At 43.0% G+C, this 18,476-nt stretch overlaps 1 protein-coding gene across 10 annotated transcripts in view; it reads left to right on the top strand.

Moving 5' to 3' along the window:
* NRF1 (nuclear respiratory factor 1) overlaps positions 1-18,476 on the top strand; it is a 145,912-nt gene that overhangs the window by 107,961 nt on the left and 19,475 nt on the right. For 9 of the 10 annotated variants that reach the window (XM_045062976.1, XM_045062978.1, XM_045062983.1 and 6 more), the window contains one exon: positions 6,385-6,509. In XM_045062976.1, coding sequence (XP_044918911.1) covers positions 6,385-6,509 — 125 coding nt within the window. Of the gene's footprint in view, positions 1-6,384; positions 6,510-12,719; positions 12,862-18,476 lie in introns of all 10 variants that reach the window. The other variant, XR_006601404.1, reaches the window with a different exon arrangement.

Here is an 18,476-nt window from a genome sequence, read left to right on the forward strand (position 1 = left end):
ATGGTTTATCTTTGGGGAGATTGATTTAAGTAAAACACTTAGTAAAATAGTAAAACTATTACTCAGCATAATTCACTATTGAATTGTATAGTACAGTCTTTGAATGTTGTAGAAATTCAGAGGAAGGGGACCATCTCCTCCAAAATATAAGAAACCACCCAAAATTTAGGTTTGTTGAGATAGATAATTAGAAAGCCTTGATAGGCTTAGGTAGGAATGATGTCCATGTGACTGTTTAGTATAGGGGCTGAGAAGGTTCTGAGGTCACATAGGTTCAGGTTTGGATTCTAAACTGCCACTTATTAGCCATTTGATCTTGGTTTCCTCATCATAAGGATAATTTTAATCATACAGAATTGAAAAAATACAGAGATGGTATATACAAAACTCTGATCCGGTGTCCCACCTGTACTGAGCACTTCAAGAATTAGAGCTATTGGGGCTCTTGGGTGGTTCAGTTGGTGTCCCGCTCTCGATTTTCACTCGGGTCATGATCTCAGGGTTGTGGGTTGGAGGTCCGCACTAGGCAAGGAGCCTGCTTAAGATTCTCTCTCTCTGCTCCCCCTTCTAAAAAAAGAAAGGAATTAGAGTTACCATTTAAATTTCATTTTAAATTTTGTCTATTCAGAATTCCTTACAATGAGAAGAGATTAGAAATAGAAGGCCAGTTAAGAAGAGGCAGGCCAGGTGTGCCTTGTTAAAGGTTTGGAAACTAAAGTGGTGAGAGTGAAGATAAAGTGATTGAATTTGAAGGGAATGTGGCCAGAGTGTGGTTGATTAGGTATGGAACACACACAGCTCCCAGGGGTCCTCACTGAGTCCCCGAGTGACCTGGGATTGAAACTTTTTTCTTAGCCCATTGAACCATGTGGCTTTTCAGTAACATGAAAGTCTTATTTGACCCCTTGCACTTTGGCCCAACCCCACTCCATCCTTTGAGAGAGGACACACAGAGAAACTGCCTAAAAGTCATGGCCAAAGTGAAAACCTCCCTCTGGTCTGGTAACCCCTCACTGTGGCATGGAGCCTAACGGGCCACCATTAAAGACCAGCAAAACTTGACTTCACTGAACCAGCACCTTGGATATTCCAATGAAGTGTGAGTGTCCTGGGAACCCTGTACATAGTGGAAAATATGAGGCACATTCTGGCTCCCTTCAGTGTAAGGACAAGGAGAGTAATGGTTTCCCCGAGGGCTTGTTAACAAACTCAGTTGCAGCTGAGGTGGCTGTAGTGTTTACTCCAAAGGAAGGAGAAGGCAGTTCACTGTGGCATGGAGGAGGAGTAGAGATGTTGAAATCTGTTTGCAATCAGAGAGTTCAGCGCCCCGATGAGTGTTGGGGGATGGTGTGTTGCAGCCTCTGCTCAGGGTGAAGAAACCAGGCCTGGTGGCCAAGACTAGACTGTCACCTGCTACTAGGGGGCTTTCTGGTTCCAGGCGAGGTCACCCACTGTCTAATGCCAAGAGGTTTGGACTTGAGACGCAGACTCCCCTGGTGTTTGCTTCTTTGTGGGATGAGACAGTACTCCCAGCCTCGCTGCAGATTGTGTTGCTGGAAGTGAAAACTACACTGAGAAATCCGGTCTTTGTTCCCATGGTAACAAAGCGATTTCGTAGAGCTGCTTCCTTCTAGCCTGTTTCAGGTGCAGATGGAACAAGCAGGCTCCTTTAATAATCACCTGCCCCTGTGCTGCGCTGTAAACAGCAGATGTGGGCGCAGAGCGAGGAGGGCGAGGCAAGCCGCGTGGTGCGGCAGGTGGGGAGTAAGAAGGCAGAGGGGCTCCTTCATCTGCTGGAGGGGAAAGGGGGGTCAGGACAGATGCAGGACAGACCTGTTTTTCAACAACGCTGTTAAAAGAGTTTTGTGTAGCAAGTCAGAACAAGGGCCCTGGCCTCAAACAGCCTTTGGCCCATCCTGGCGTTAGAAATGACACAAAGAGGGTAAGGAGAAATGGTCATTAAGAAAAATCCGGAAATTAGTTAATTTTAATTATTTTCAAAATACATAATAAATTAGCACTTTTCGGAAGGAGATGGGGGAGAAAATCAAAATGAACAAATGAGGTGTGGAACACGACAGCTCAAAAAACCTAAAGTATTCAGCTGAGCAACCAGAGGGAAAGGAAATGAAATCATCTTTTGGTTGTTGTGATATAAAAATTAATTTGAAGTTTCAGTTTGTTGGTTAAGCTGTCCTAGATTATATTCCCTCTTAAGTCCATTTAAATCAGTATGGCCCTGGGTTGCCTGGCTGGCTCAGTCAGAAGAGCACACAACTCTTAATTGCAGGGTCCCCACACTGGGCATGGAGCCTGCTTTAAAAAAAAAAAAAAGAAAATTGTTCTAAAGTCAGCACAGCCCTTTCATATACAGATGCATGGTAAGTATTTATAGACTGAGTCTGCATTTGCCCTACTAGGAATTTGCACTGCATTGTCAACACCGAGACAATTATTACTTGTGTGTCTACTGTGTATTGTTCTGCGACTTGGCGCTATGGGGAAGGAAAGGCTTTGAGTCCGCTTCTCAGGGAACTCAGGGTTGCTGTTCTTTTGCTGTGAAGACATTTGGCTTAAAAAAAGAAGTGAAGCTTATCTTTAAAGAAAAGTTTACTGTTTTTGTTTTTGTTTTTTTTTTTTAAATGAAAGTACTATTGACTTAAAATTAGAGATATTATTAAAATAAAATATGGCTGTCATGTATGGACAGGTACTTATTTGTCTAGTACAATGGGATGGATAGGGATGGATAGGGATGGATGACCTAGATTAGAAATCCTCTCTGGAGATGGAGGGCAGGGGCCCACAGCTGCTGTTTTCTCCTGGGGATGAAGGCTGAACACTTGCAGAGAAGAAGCTGATGAAAACTTTGCATTTGCAACTCTGGTTTAGAAACTTAGTTTTGTCAAAATCCTGTGAGGGAGTAGCTTAAGCGACTTTTTTGTCCGTCTTCACCTTGTAAGTAAAGGACATCTTTTCCTAGCAGTCTAGTTGGCTCACTCCCATCCAATCTAGTGTTGGTGGTTAGAGTTCATTTGGAAATGAAGGCCTCTTGGCCAACGGAACTCTCTTCCTGCCCCGTGGGAAGGATCCCTCCATCACTGTTTTGCCTCTGGCCCCTGCCCCGGGATGAAATAACTAACCTCACCAGCCTGCGAGCCCGTTCTCCCCCTCACACCTCTCTGGTCCCGGATTGCACCGGCTTGGGCTGGTTCCCTTCCTTTCTTCTACCAAACGTATTTTAGAAAGGTGTTAAAGAAAATGACTTCAGATATGTGGAGCTTCAGACGTAGTAAAATAGGTCTGACTGGGAACTGGTGTGCTTCCAGTCCGCGGGGCTGTCCTCCCTCCGTCGCCCGTGAAACTCCACACTGCAGGCACGTGTGCAGGGGCTCCAGGACGGGCAGGACACCTGATGGTCACAGAAATGCGATTAAACAAATTGTGATAAAAATTGTGGAGAATGGCGTAGTTGCTGAGGTAACCTGTAAACAAAGCTCATATTTCCATATAAACAATTCTCATTTACAGCTTCCTTCTCTAAAATACCGCGCTGCCACAGCTTAAAGAATGGACTTTTCAGCTCTCCGTGATGTCACAGGCCAGAGTGTGAAATATTTTTGTCATGAATCAGTGACAACTGAGTACTGTAAAATTTTCTTAGAAACAGATTCTTTAAAAATATATATATAAAGATTAAGGATCTAGACACGAAATCACTAATTTTATGATCTCTAATAAAGATTTTTTTTTAAAGATTTTTATTTATTTGACACACACACAGAGAAATCACAAGTAGGAGAGGCAGGCAGAGAGAGAGGAGGAAGTAGGCTCCCCGCTGAGCAGAGAGCCCCATGCAGGATTCAATCCCAGGACCCTGAGATCATGACCTGAGCCGAAGGCAGATGCTTCACCCACTGAGCCACCCAGGCACCCTTGTTTTGTTTTTTTGAGAGAGAGAGAATGTGAGAGAAAGAGAGAACACAAGACGTGGGAGGGTCAGAGGGAGAAACAGACTCCCCACCCAGCAGGAAGCCCAATGTGGGACTCGATCCCGGGACCCCAGGATCATGACCTGAGCCAAAGATAGTTGCCCAAGCAGCTGAGCCACCCAAGTGCCGTCTAATAAAGATTTTTGAAGGACTTTAAAATTAAACTCTACCATGTAAAATGTGAAGAATAACCTTAGTAGCAATTCCAGATCAAAGGTCCTTTTTAGTTGTAAATTCATATTACAGATATCATGCAGTGACTGGCTGTAGGCCTCAGATCACCAAGAAGTATATTTAGGCATGGAGGGTGATCTTAGCTCGCACATGGGCTGCATGTACACTACAGGACTATTGAGGTTTTTTTTGCTTAGCCTGAATTATACCCCCAAATATTTATGAAGGAAGCAAACATATTTGAAATACATAATTATGACTTTGAACTAAGAGGAAACCTGGAACTTAAAAGTTGCCACAGATGAATGACTAGGGGAAAGTGGGGGAGGGGTGTCAGCAATTTTGCATTTATTATTTTGAATAAATGTCAGAGAGCATTTACACGAGGAAATACAGTGTTAGGTGAAAAAAAGCAGCCTATAAAACTGCGGGATGATCCCAACTATTAGCCATTGTGTTTAATAGTAGAAGGAGATAACTTATCTCTGTATGACATTTTTTAAGTTTCTTTTATATTTAATGAAACTAACACATCAGCTACATGTATTTTAGTAGCAGAAAAAAATAAGTTTTGAATGCAGAGACATCAAAACTAAAAAGCAAAGCAAATTAGTAAGAAAGAGAATTTTCTACTTACTGGGACTTTCCTGTCCACTGGGTTTCTTTTACTGCTTCCTAGAATCCTTGCATTTCCCCCCAGGGAAGTGATCATGTCCGTTGCTTTACTTGTCTGCTGACCTTAAATGAAAGCGTCGCTGTTGAGTGTGGTACGTGTTGCTTTGCCCACAGTCAGGACATGTCTGCCCTAACTGGTCCAGGGCCCCTCTTCCCCGCAGTCGCACCTACAGCTCGTGACTGTAAGGTGCCTGCCAGAGTTGGGGCCTGCAGCTTCAGGGCAAAGCTGGATCAATTGGCTTTTTCGGTGTCAAACCCAGGACTTTGCCCACCTCTACAGAACTGGATGACACCCCCCTCTACTCCATGCCCATGTTTGATGCTCCTTCAGTAGCAAAGTGGGAGCTGATATTTTCCCAGAAGAGGTGCTGAATTTCTGCTTCTTTCAAATTTTAACATCTCTGAAATGTGGATACTCCAGTCTTAACAGTTATCAGGCATTTTCCTTCCTTTCTTGCTGGCACATAAAATAATGATGCATTTTCTAGTTTGTAGCATCATAGAATCAATAAAAATGGTATTTGTGCATTTCGGAAAAGCATATAGCAAGGAAAAGAAAGAAAAATAGGATACAAATTGCTAGAATAATGCTCACTATAAAGAGATGGCTAGTATCTTTCTATTTTACTAAGTGTTTGCTTTGCAATGAAGGGAGATTTTTTGGTTTCAGTGTGTTTCTAGAAGCTAGGAGTTTGGGCTTATGTCATCATTTAAAATTTCAAGCCTTAATAATTTAGCACTGCCCACGTGTACCCTGAGATGAAGAGAAAAGCTAGACTTTGCAGGATGTTAGGGCCTCAGTTAGCCATTACTGTGTATTTGAAGTCATAGATATGAACTACATTGTTATTATTTAATATTAATTAAATAGTTCAGGTTGACTCCTCATGTTACTGTCCATCCTCTGCCACCAAAGGGCAGTTGTAGATAATCTGCCTAGTGTTACCATAAAGAGAAGACAGAACCAGAAAACCTTGTGATTGCCAACCAAAAGGGCTTTTGCCTTGTCAGTGTGGGTCAGAGATCCCACTCTGCCTGGCGAGCACTCAACCAGTGTTGATAAAGAAGAGACTGGTAATGAGTGCCTTCCGTCCTCAAACACCCATTTCTTAGATATGAAGGATATCTCACATTAGCTCTATAGATCTGCAAGATGTGGGGGTTCTCTGGCTGTTACTCTTCTCATTTAAAAATTTCCTCTGGGGCGCCTGGGTGGCTCAGTGGGTTAAGCCTCTGCCTTCGGCTCAGGTCATGATCTCAGAGTTCTGGGATCAAGTCCCGCATCGTGCTCTCTGCTCCGCAGGGAGCCTGCTTCCTCCTCTCTCTCTCTCTCTCTCTCTCTCTGTGCCTACTTGTAAAATAAAATAAAAATTTCCTCTGGCTCTATCCAGCAGCACAGGACTCCTGTCTTCACTGGTAGGCTCGGACCCACTGAGTCCATAGAGGAGTCCAAGGAGGGTTGGGAAGATGGTTTCTCTTGGTGCAGCGCTTTGCCTTTATTCAACTTACACACCCCCCCTCTCTGCTGTTCCTGTGCCCACAGTGAAGCCGCCGCCCATGCTGTCGCCACACTGGCCGAGGCCACCTTGCAAGGCGGGGGACAGATCGTCCTGTCTGGGGAAACCGCAGCAGCTGTCGGAGCACTTACTGGAGTCCAAGATGCTAATGGTAAGAGAACATAAATATTTTATTGAATATATTCCCTGTTTCCACTTAAACCTTCATGACATGACTGACAGCAGACCCTTCAGAAAGAGGTTGAGCTTTGATTTGAGTTTTCTTTATTGATAAGGCAATTGAGGCCTAGTGAAATTCTAGGAGTCTCTGATTCTTTTCATGAGTAGGAGACTTGGGGTTTTCTGGGGCGGGGTGGGGGGAGGGGAGGGAATGCCATGATAATGGCTATCTAATTGAATTGCTTATTTGAAAAGTATTTTGCTGTGATAGGACTGAGAGGTACTTTAAAATTAGCTACGGGGCGCATTTTGTCCTTTACTCTCCCATGGGGTAGATCAGTATCCTTTGCAATAGCAGAGACCCTCCCATGGGCGGTACATTGTGGTAAGTTAGAATGTTCTATCTCAAGAAAGGCCCCAGCATCTCACACAGGGTCAGCCCTCAGGCTGTGATGAAGGCGCTTTTCTGGTTTGTGCCCTGGAGTCTGCCTCCTGTTAAATGGGACCTCACCAGGGACCTCTCGCATTTAGCCAATAACACGCCACCACACTGCCCTTCTTCCCCAGGATTTTGACTTCCTGGGTATTGGTGACTGCCTGAATAAACAAAAGGGATAAAGTTCATAGAAATATGGTGGCAAAATTTACAGCTTCAGCCCAGCTCTTTGGATCTATTTCAGCAGGCTCTGGAAGTCAGTTACCCAGACCTGGGCTGCCCGGGGAAGTGCCGCAGAAGTCTGGGTCAAAGAGAAGGACCAGCCCTGTTCTGTGACACTCTGGGACTGTTCATTAAACTTTTAAAATACACATTTTATAAATAAATAAATAAATAAATAAATAATAAAAATTATATGTATAATTAGGTTAAGTAGGACAAGTTAAGTACTCCATGGTTTTTGGAGATTTCTTTTTAGTCTTGAAAAGAGGATAAATAATAGCGGTCTTATTTAGATGGAAAGTTACTTAATGATATCAGTGGCTGAGAGAAAAGTTCCTGCCGCTTTTTAAAGGATAGATCTGTTATAGGTGAACAAAGTTACTTGGAAAAGTCTTTGAAGAAAGACCCAAAGCTGTGTCCTCCTTTGGGAGTGAGAAGAGGAAAGTACTTGTGTTTCTCACCCAGAGAGTAACACAGGAAATGTAAAGAGCCCCTGTGGCTCCTGAGAATCATCTTCTGAAAAACAAACACACAAACAAACAAGCCAAGAAATCAAACACTGCAGCTATAGCCTGCTTTTTCTGTAGGTTTGGGGGCTTCCATGAACTCACCCTGACAGAGATAGACTTGATCTTAGCCAGAACACTGCAGGTTAAAGGGCATCTTACAGCCACGTGTGTTCGGGATAAAATGGACCATAGGTAGATGGAACGAAAAACCTCCCTCTTTAGCTAGAATCCTGCCCCTACTTCCTTACTTTATGCTGTTCCTCTTCTGAGTCCTGATCTACCTTGAACAGCTAGGGTATCTGGCTCTGTGATGCTCTTCTGAAGTGCAGATTACTTTTTTTTCCTGTGGAAAGCTCCAAATACTTATCTGTGTGAGTTTGATAGGAGATTGTTATCCCTTCTAATGGTCTTGACCGACCTGTCAGGGTTTAGGAGAATAGACAGCTTTATAGTTCTGGCTCCTCCTTAGTCTCACCTTCTCAGACTGAATTTATAGGTAAGTATAAGGACCCTGGGGGTCTCTGGCCCAGTGGACCCATTCCGCCATACAGTAAAGCTGAACCACACCCACTATCACTGATTCCCGGAAGCTTCCTCTTCTCCGTAGCCTTGGGGTATGTAATAAATTGTGTTGATTTCATGTAGTTGATTGTGTTGGTGGTAAGAGAATATTCTGGTCTGCATCCTAAAAGCCAGCTGTTCCCAAAGAAGGCCGTCCCCAGTGTGTGACTGCCAACATGTGCCTAACTAAGATGTGAGAGTTGGAGTTAGCACTTTTTTGGAGCAGCGTTTCTCTATCAGACTGGGCGGTTGAGTTGCGCCTTACCCCAGCAGTTTTAGGCCACGGTCAGTCATTTCATCTCTCCCTTTGGGAGTCCAGAGAATGAATCTAATATTGGATGTGATCCAGATAATTCTGATGCTCCTTCTGTCTTCTGACATTTTTACCCAGAGTGCTGTAGAGTTTACTGTGGGGCTGGAACCAGATCTCTCCCATGTACATAGCTGATTTGGTATCTGGGTAGACTTACGGAATTCCCTTCATTCTTTCAGAGTGTGTCCTATTGCCAGAGTTTGTCACTTCTGTGATGACAGCCTTATGGTGTCTGCCAGTAGACCAAGTTTATTAACAGGAAGAGTATTACCAGGAAGAACCAGATGGTAGAGGAACAAGGTGCTATTTGGAAATGCCACTACTGGGGAAAAAGAAATACACCCCAGATTCCAAAGTATGATTTAAATAAAAAATCCTATTAGCAGACAACTTTTCTGAGAGCAGTCTGGATATTGTTTAGGCCTGAAGGAGAGAAGTTTCTGCTTCTTCTGGGATGGAGAACCATTGTGTGTGGAACTTGAGAGAGTATGGTAATGGGAGAGAGAGACAGTTTTGGGAGTGGAAGATAACGACCCAGGCATGCACACCAGAAGTTTGATTGTTGGGTCACCAAGGCAGAATCGACAGAGACCTTGCTCCCCAAACATGTCTTCTTTTGTCTGAACTCTGCTCCTGCCAACACTCAAGCACTGGTTTTATTTTATTTCACGTATGCTTTCCCTTTTTTGATAGCACTAAATGGGTCTTTGGTCTCTTAGGATGGAATTTCATGATTTGGTTCAATTGAAAGCTTTCACAGGTGCCTTTCTTTTTATTGAAGTGCAGGTAGAATTGCCTAAGACTAGGGAAGGCCTCTCCATGAGTGCCTTCCTTTACATCTTGTCTATTCCTTGCTTTTCTTTTCTCACAGTCGTTTCTTGCCTCCCCACCCCTCACCCCAACACCCTAGTATAAAAGGTGATGCAGTCTTGTAAGGCAGGCCCTGTGACCCTGAGTCACCCCTCACCTGACCTCGACACCCATGGTTAGCAATCTTCGGGCAACCAGATCTACATATCTTTTTTCTTCCTTCCTATTACAGCAAGAATAATTAAAAATAGGAACTATAGAGCACCTGGGTGGCTCAGTCGTTGTGTCTGCCTTTGGCTCAGGTCATCACCCCAAGGGCATGGGATTGAGTCCCACATCAGACTCCCTGCTCTGAGGAAGCCCACTTCTTTTCTCCCACTCCCACTGCTTGTGCTCTCTCTCTGTGTGTGTCTCTCTCTGTCCAATAAATAAGTAAAATCTTTAAAAAAAAAAATTGGAACTGTATTGACCCTTGACCACCTCTTCGAGGTGCTGTTATGTCTGAGATCTTATTGCATATTCATGCAGCTGTCTTTTATTCCCAAAAGCTAGGTGAGGGGGTGGGAGGGACTAAGCAGATAGTTCATAATCAATAAAGATAATGGGAATCATCTACTTCAGTTGTTGTCCCATTAAACCTCTTAACAGAGCTGCTAAGAAAGTATCCTATTTTAAAGCTATAACCCCCTTAATTATATATGTTGGAAATAGGGTGTTTTTTTTTCTTCAGTTTATTTGTATTTTACTTTTGTTACTTCATTTTTATTTCCATAATTATTGTCTTTTGCCTTTACATTTATGGAGGCTCCGTATCAGATAAATATCTATATGGCAGTTCTTCTGTGGTCTCATGTTTTATTTTAAATACTGTAAAATAGGGACACCTGGATGGCTCAGTCAGTTACGCTTCTGCCTTCCGCTCAGGTCATGATCCTAGGGTTCTGGGATGGAGTCGTGCATTGGGCTCCCTGCTTAGTAGGGAGCCTGCTTCTCCCTCTGCCTTCCAACTCTCCCTGCTTGTGCTCTCTCTCTCTCTGACAAATAAATAAGTCTTAAAAAAAGGGGGGGTTAAAAAAAATACTGTAAAATATCCGGAATTTGTTTTGGAATATGATATTAAGTAGGAATCTGAATTGATTCTTTTCCCCTGCATAATCTCTTCCAGTACCATTTATTCCACAAAATGGTTGAAATCCATCCTTTCTAAATTAATTTAAGATGTCATTTTTAACATATGTAGAATTCTTTCTTTTTTTTTCAGTTTTTTATTTTAATTCCAGTATAGTTAACATACAGTGTTCTATTAGTGTCAGGTGTACAATACAATGATTCAGCAATTCTGTATATTACTCAGTGCACATCCTTATAAGTGTACTTACTCTTAATCCCCTTCACCTTCCTCAACCCCCCCACCCCCCTCCCCTCTGGTACCCATCAGTTTGCTCTCAACTAGTTAAGAGTCTTGCTTCTTGATTTGTCTCTCCTCCCCCTACCCTGCCTTTGTTTGTCTATTTGTTTGCTTTTTTATTTATTTATTCTTTATGCTCCACACCTAACATGGGGCTCAAACTCACAATCCTGAGATCAGAAATCACAAACGCTACCAACTGAGCCAGTCAGGCGTCTTGCCTTTATTTTCCTTTATTCATTTCTTTTGTTTCTTAAATTCCACATATGAGCGAAATCATATAGTATTTGTCTTTCTGGCTTATTTCACTTATTTGTTTTTCTGACTTATTACTCTCTATCTTGCAAATGGCAAGATTTCATTCTTTTTTGTGGCTGAATAATATTCCATTGTGTATTACTCATTCATCTATGGATGGACACTTGGGCTGCTTCCATAATTTGGCTATTGTAAATAGTGCTGCTATAAACCTCAGGGTGCATGTATCCCTTTGAATTAGTATTTTTGTATTCTTTGTGTAAATAACCAGTAGTTAAATAGCTGGGTCATAGGATAGTCCTATTTTTGACTTTTAGAGGAACCTCCATACTGTTTTCCACAGTGGCTGCACCAGTTTGCATTCCCACCAACAGGGCAAGAGGGTTCCTTTTTCTCCACATCCCTCACCAATGTTTGTTGTTTCTTGTGTTTTGGGTTTTGGCCATTCTGACCAGGGTGAGGTGATATCTCAATGTGGCTTTGATTTGCATTTCCCTGGTGATGAGTGGTGTTGTGCATCTTTTCATATGTCTTTTGGCCATCTGGGTGTCGTCTTTGGAGAAATGTCAGTTCATGTCTTATCCCATTTTTAACTGGATTATTTGTTTTTAGGGTGTTCAGTTTTATAAGTTTTTTATATATTTTAGATACTAACCCTTTATCAGATACGTCATTTGCAAGTATCTTCTCCCATTCAGTAGGTTGTCTTTTAGTTTTGTTGATTGCCTCCTTCCCTGTGCAGAAGCGTTTTATTTTTATGTAGTCCCAGGAGTTTATTTTTGCTTTTGTTTCCCTTGCCTCAGGAGACATCTCTAGAAAAATGTTGCTACGGCTCATGTCAGAGAAATTACTGCCTGTGCCCTCTTCTAGGATTTTTATGGTTTCAGGTCTCACATGTAGGTCTTTAATTCATCTTGACTTCATTTTTGTATATGATTAAAAAAAAAAAAAAGTGGTCCAGATTCTCCTTTGGTTTTTTGTTTGTTTGTTTGTTTGTTTGTTTTTGTGTGTAGCTGTAGAGTTTTCCCAACACCATTTTTTTGAAGAGACTGTGTTTTGCTCATTGCATAGTCTTGCATCTTTTGTTGCAGATTAATTGACTATATAATCGTGGGTCTGTTTCTGGACTTTCTATCCTGTTCTGCTGATCTTTGTGTCTGTTTTTGTGCCCAAACCATATTGTTTTGATTACTGTAGCTTTGTAATGTAACTTGAAATCTGGAATTGGGATACCTCCAGCTCTGTTTTTCTCTTTCAAGATTGTTTTGGCTGTTTGGGGTCTTTTGTGGTTCCATACACATTTTAGGATTATTTGTTCTAGTTCTGTGAAAAATGTTTTTAGTAATTTTATGCAGAATTCTTAAATAGACTGTGTAGAGTCTTTTTTTTGTATCTTCTATTTCCATTCATCTATTTGTTTTGTTCTTTATAATGTAATATTTTATTATTGTGGTATTATTAGCAGTTAGTGAAAGGCCTTTCTCCATATTTGGAAAAAATTCAATCAAAATTCCAAAAAATGTTTGGGGGGGTGACCATTACAGTAATTTTAAAGTTAATCCAGAAGAATTAAAGCCTCTTTTTATTCTTAATTTTACTTCCAGTATAATTAACATAGTGTTAAAGTCTTATTTTCATTTAACTAATTTAAGGTTCTCCTCTCCTTCTGCCCCATCTTTCCCTAGGGCAGGGGAAGTGGGGACTATTCATTATCACAGAGATGGACCAGGAATGGGAAGCAAGTGCTCTTAATACTGCCCCAGTGAATTGAATGAGACACTAATTGTTGCTGGAGGAGACACTGTCCCTGTAGTTAGACCAAACCAGGTGCGTCTTTCTAGATTAAGAAATCGTGCTGTCCATTCTGTTCATGCAGAATTTTGGGGAGGCTCAGGTCTTACACTTTGAAATTTTAATTTCCCCTTTTCCCCCAACTTCTTCAATTTCATTTTTTGTACTAAAATGAGGGTGGGGCACACTCCCCTTACGGAGTACTCCAAACCAGGAATCTGCTTTCTTTCCCACTATTGACCTTGCATTCTCTCAATTCCATTGTCTTATTAATTTTATTTATTAAATAAACATTTATATAATGCTTGCTATGTGCAAGCACTCTGCTAAATGTTGTACATGCATGAACTTATTTAAAACTCAGAATAATCCTATGAGGTAAACACTATTTTGCTCATATAATGTATGGGGAAGGTGAGACACAGAAAGTTTCAGTAACTTGGCCAGGTTCACACAGAATGTGGCAGAAGTGGAATTTGAATTTAGGCAGTTCACCTCCACGCCACTCAGCGATGCTGTCTCCTTTCGATGTGACTCCACAAATACAGAGTGATCACTGTTTCCCAGTGTTGAACAAATAAGTTTGCGAATGTCAGGCCTTTCTCCCCATCCCTGGTAGAAGCCACTTGCTTTTGTCTAGCTTAGCCATGGTGCCCATCTGCCACAGTTGTCCCTGACGGCTGTTAGGGAGCCTGTGGTGATTTCTGATGTCAAGTGCTCCCCTGTCCATCAGCCCTCCCCTCTGCCTACATGAGTGCACACGCACACATCCCTTTGCTAGCCTGGGAGCCTATAGGTCGTGGTTCTCCAGTGGTGGAAATTATAGAACCATTTGATGATCAGCTATCACATTTTAGTATTTTTAGTGAGCAGATCACTTTGCAATTAATGAACATGTCTTCTTATTTTCATTTGATTGAGGGGAGGGTGTCGGTGTTTAGAACAAGGGACATTGTTTGAGGGTGATGAATAGATGATGTTCTCAAGGAAGTAAACCAGCTTATGAGTTGTTTCCTTACCCCCTAGAAGCTTCTGTCCGTGCACTCCTGCCACCATTCAATTTATGCCAGAGCTCTTTGAGCACTGCTACCTGTCTCTAGGAACTAGAAAAACAGGGTGGTAGAAAGGGCTCTGGGGAAAATACATTTCTGCCTGGACCTAGTTCGTTGCTAATTTATTTCCTCTGCTCCACACTGTGCCTTCCCTTTGGCTCTTCCTCCAGCCCTTGATTGGGCCATGCCAGAGAGTTTGGCATCTTTCTCCACTGTTTGACACCCAGACACCATCCACACTGTCTGTGCTGTCTTGGCTAGGACCTGACAGCTACCTTCCTGGAGCCCTGAATGGAGAGACATGGGCTAGAGGGCTGGATCTGTTTGAAAATGAAAACTGATTACAAGGCATTAACATTATACCTACAGAAAGAGCAGCCCTTCTCATTTCTTTGCTGTGCAATATGCCCCTCTTTGTTCTGACCTGGCGCTGGCAACAGCCCTGCTACCTGAAGGTCCCCCTTAAAACTCATCAGCATTAATTTCCGACAACTGAAAGACCCTTCTCCATCTTGCTGCACTGTAAGCCCAGTGTGCATTGTACTACCCATTTCAACTGCCAAATCAAGGGAAATCGATTTTTAATTCCTTTAGAAAAAAAATTCTGTCTTCTCCTTTTCTTCACACTGAAAATGTCTTCAGCTTTCCACCTGGCTACTTTTCTTTGACCCTATTAAAGACTTTTAAAGGGGTGCCTGGGTGGCTCAGTGAGTTCAGCATCTGCCTTCGGCTCAGGTCATGATCCCAGGGTCCTGGGATCGAGCCCCGCTTCAGGCTCCCTGGTGCTCTCTCTTACTATGTCTGTCTCTCTCTCTCTCAAATAAATGAATAAAATCTTCAATTAAAAAAACTTTTTTAAAAAAAGATTTTATTTATTTATTTGACACAGAGAGAGAGATCACAAGTAAGCAGATAGGCAGGCAGAGAGAGAGGAGGAAGCAGGCTCCCTGCTGAGCAGAGAGCCTAATGCGGGGCTCCATCCCAGGACCCTGGAATCATGACCTGAGCCAAAGGCAGAGGCTTAACCCACTGAGCCACCCAGGTGCACCCCCCCCCCAAAAAAAACCCTTAAAAATATGTATGTTTCTCCAGTTTAATTTAATCTCAACTATGCTCATTGGAATACCTTTTTTCTTTTTAATTTGATCTTTTTAACAAAAGGGATAAAAGAATAGATAGAGGAGGACAGAAACACGAAGTTCAGATAAGAGAGCAAGATTCCTGGGTGGAGTTTTTGCATGAGAGATTGGAACACACATTCCTATTCTGCAAGGCCTCCCAAGTGAGACAGGATAGCAGAAAGGTCTGTTCTGTACTGATCATAAAGAGGTGAACGTAGCTGGATCCAAAGGAGGCAGCATGCATGTGCTTTAATTCTCTGTGGAAACATACTTTGTATGTATCATAAGAACATTAGGGCACTCTTAACCTGGAGGCGTGGACCCTAAGAGATTCTGTATAAATTTTTTGTACTTATCTGGGATCCATAGCTCTGATCAGAAGTGCAAATAAATTAGAGAACCCCTTCTCTCCCTCTTACCCCTCTTCCCTTGCGTTCCCCCCCCCCCGCCAAAGGATTAAGAGCTTCTGCTGTAGAAGTCGTGGCTGGGGTCATTTACCTTTGTGGCTATCTGGTCTAGTGCTGAGAGTAAAAAGGTTGAGGGAGATGGGAGGGTCTGCTGCCTCGCTGCTTACTCTAAAAGAGCATTACCAATCTCTGTGATCTTGAGCAAGCAAATTAACCTCTCTAAGCCTGAACCCTAAAATTAGGCTAATGGTCATTACATGCTCATGAGGTTGATGGGAGCGTTGAACAGAGAGTGATTCCTGTAGAGTGCTTAGCATAGTGCTGGGCACATAGATAGGTGGTAAACATAAAACAGTTATGAGCTGCCCACATCAGTTTCAACTCTCCGAATTTCATCCTTCCCCAGAATATGCCCGGTTGCACTTCAGAACGCAGAGTATGGTGTGCGTCCCTGTTTCCAGGGTAAATCCATACGCTTACCTTATGCAGCTGAAGGATTTCTGTGCCAGAGGTAAAGTCTGCAAAAATGTGACATCAGAAGCTCTTTCAATATAGCCTTGAGGGAAGGAAGCTGAAGGAACTCCTGGATTTGGTCCCATCACCATCCTGGGGCGAGGGCTGCTGCTTTCTCCCAGTGCCTAGTTTGCCGTAGTTGATACAACAGCGTTCCTCCCAAGGCCATAATCGCTCTTCAGATCTCACGGCTGCATTGGCTTTCAATCTCCATCATGAAAGGGGGACTTCTGTCACTTTTTTCCTTATTCTCACCACCGCCATCCTCTGTTATTACTCTCTGGATGTCCTTCTGATCCAGCTCTTCTTTAATAATAAGGGAGAAAATGCCAGTCTTCATCTTGATAAACTATAAAATACATCTCTCGCTCTCCCTTTTTCTGTGCTCCTCATTCTCTGGACACATTTCGTATATGGACTTGTTCCCAGAAGACTCAGTGGAAATGTCAGTATTAATTTAATCTAGGAAACATGTCAGTGTTGCTCCTCCAAAAAGGTGCCAGCGCCTGGGTCCCGGATGTTCCAGATGTCCTGTGGACCACATGCTTTCTTTGCGGACAGCGCTTCCCTATTCAAGTCAGCTAGCTCTTTTCTTGAAATGGATAGTTTTCATTCTGGAAACATGTTGGTAGATGTCACACCAGGAAAATCACTTTCACTTTTACTCTCTTTTTGCTTTTTGACTCTACACATTGACCATCATTATTTAGGACCTTCATCATTTTCTTTTCTTTCTCCTTTCCTTCCTTTTCTGTTTTTACTGCTACGACCACCACCATCACCATAACCCCCTTACCAGGGACTAAGCAAGCACCCTCTGCATTACTCTATCTGCACCCAGTAAGGTGGCTAGAACAGAGCTGGGAGCCCTATTTTTGTGGAGGCAGCTAAAGCTGGGACTCGAGCAGGGTCACTCAGGAACTACATGGTGAAACTGGAAAGCAAACCCAGTTCTCCAGTACTCTCTACTGCCTGACGTGGGCCCCTTCCCTCCTCTGCACTCTTTCTTGCCAACCCACCCAACCAAGGAAGTCAAAGAGATATAAAACAAGGAAAAACCATTGTCTTTATTGTTCATCTGATTCAACTGTTCTTTGTGGGGGTCACTGTTTTGCAGGATTGTTTTAAGGCGTGGTTATGGCCTAATTTTACTCACCTTAGAAGTCCGTGTCATGATAAATCTTAGCAGAGGCAAATAAATAAATGGCGTCAAAACCCAAGATCTAAAGGAGTGCTGTCTAATACAGTAGCTACGATTTGTGTTTGAATTTAAATGTGAGTTCACTAAAATTAACTAAAATAATAATTTAGTTCTCCAGTCACAACCGCATTGTTCAAGCCGTCAACAGCCATGTGGGGCTTTAGATACTGTATTTTTTATTCTAATTTATTCAGATTTAAATGTAAATAAGTATGGGGCATCTGGGTGTCTCAGTTGGTTAAGTGGCTGCCTTCAGCTCAGGTCATGATCCCAGGGTCCTAGGATCGAGCCCCAGTCTGGCTCCCTGCTCAGTGAGGAGTCTGCTACTCCTGGTGCCGCTCCCTCTGCACCCCGCCCCCACGCTCATTCTTGCACACATGTGTGCTCTCTCTCAAATAAGTAAATAAAATCTTTAAAAAAATTTTTTTTTCATGTAAATAGCCATGTGTAGCTAGTAGCTACTGTAACAACTGCACAGATACAGAACATTTCCATCATTGCAGAAAGTTATATTGGCTAGCATCGATCTAAAGGCTGTAGCAAATATACTGTGCTCCTCTGGCAAGTTGGGCCCCCTCTGCACAGGGAAGGACAACGCTGCTCATACACAGCCTGGCTTTGCTGAAAACAAAAACAAAACACTACCATGTGACAGCAGTAATCCACAACCAGTAAACAGTTGGGAAAAGGGTTGCAAGAAGAACTGGCCTATTTTTGTGCACGGCAGAGTCCTGGGCAGGGAGACCTGAGACAGGGGCCAGTGGAGACACCTAGACCCGCTTCCTCGTCTCTTTATATGTATTACCCAGGACGTGCGCGTTTCACCCGGATGCCTTACATATGCACATTTCTCCTCTTGGCTACAGGCATCTTGAGGTGAGGCGCTTTAATGATTTATTGTGACCCCCCAAAAGGATCAAATGTCCAGAGCCCGGTGGGTCACGAGCTTGAAAGAAGCCATGACTGTTGGATAAATTCCGGATTTCACAACAAAAACATGGCTGCTTCTGAAATAGGAACAGAGAGGTGTACACTGTGCTCTCGGTTCGAGAATACCCAGAGTGGCTGACAGTTATAGTTCTCTGCCCCAGATGGGTCCCTTCCCAGCCCTTTCCTAGCACTGAAGCTTGTCCTCCTCCGCGACACCCTTCACAGTTCCCGGCTAAAATCCAAACCCCTTCGAGAAGAGCTGTCAGAGGGAAGTGGCAGCTTTTCTGACTCCCCTTTCTGGTCCATCCAGGGAAATATGTTGATCACGGTAACTTTAGGGGCCACAGAGAGTATTTAGTGCCCCTCCCTTAGTGGCTGGAACAGTAAGCATGCGGTGACTTCACTACTGTTACTGCTGCGGCTGCTG

This window comes from Mustela putorius, unplaced genomic scaffold, assembly GCF_011764305.1.
Source record: "Mustela putorius furo isolate JIRA1106 unplaced genomic scaffold, ASM1176430v1.1 tig00003845_pilon_pilon_pilon, whole genome shotgun sequence".
Taxonomy (NCBI): domain Eukaryota; kingdom Metazoa; phylum Chordata; class Mammalia; order Carnivora; family Mustelidae; genus Mustela; species Mustela putorius.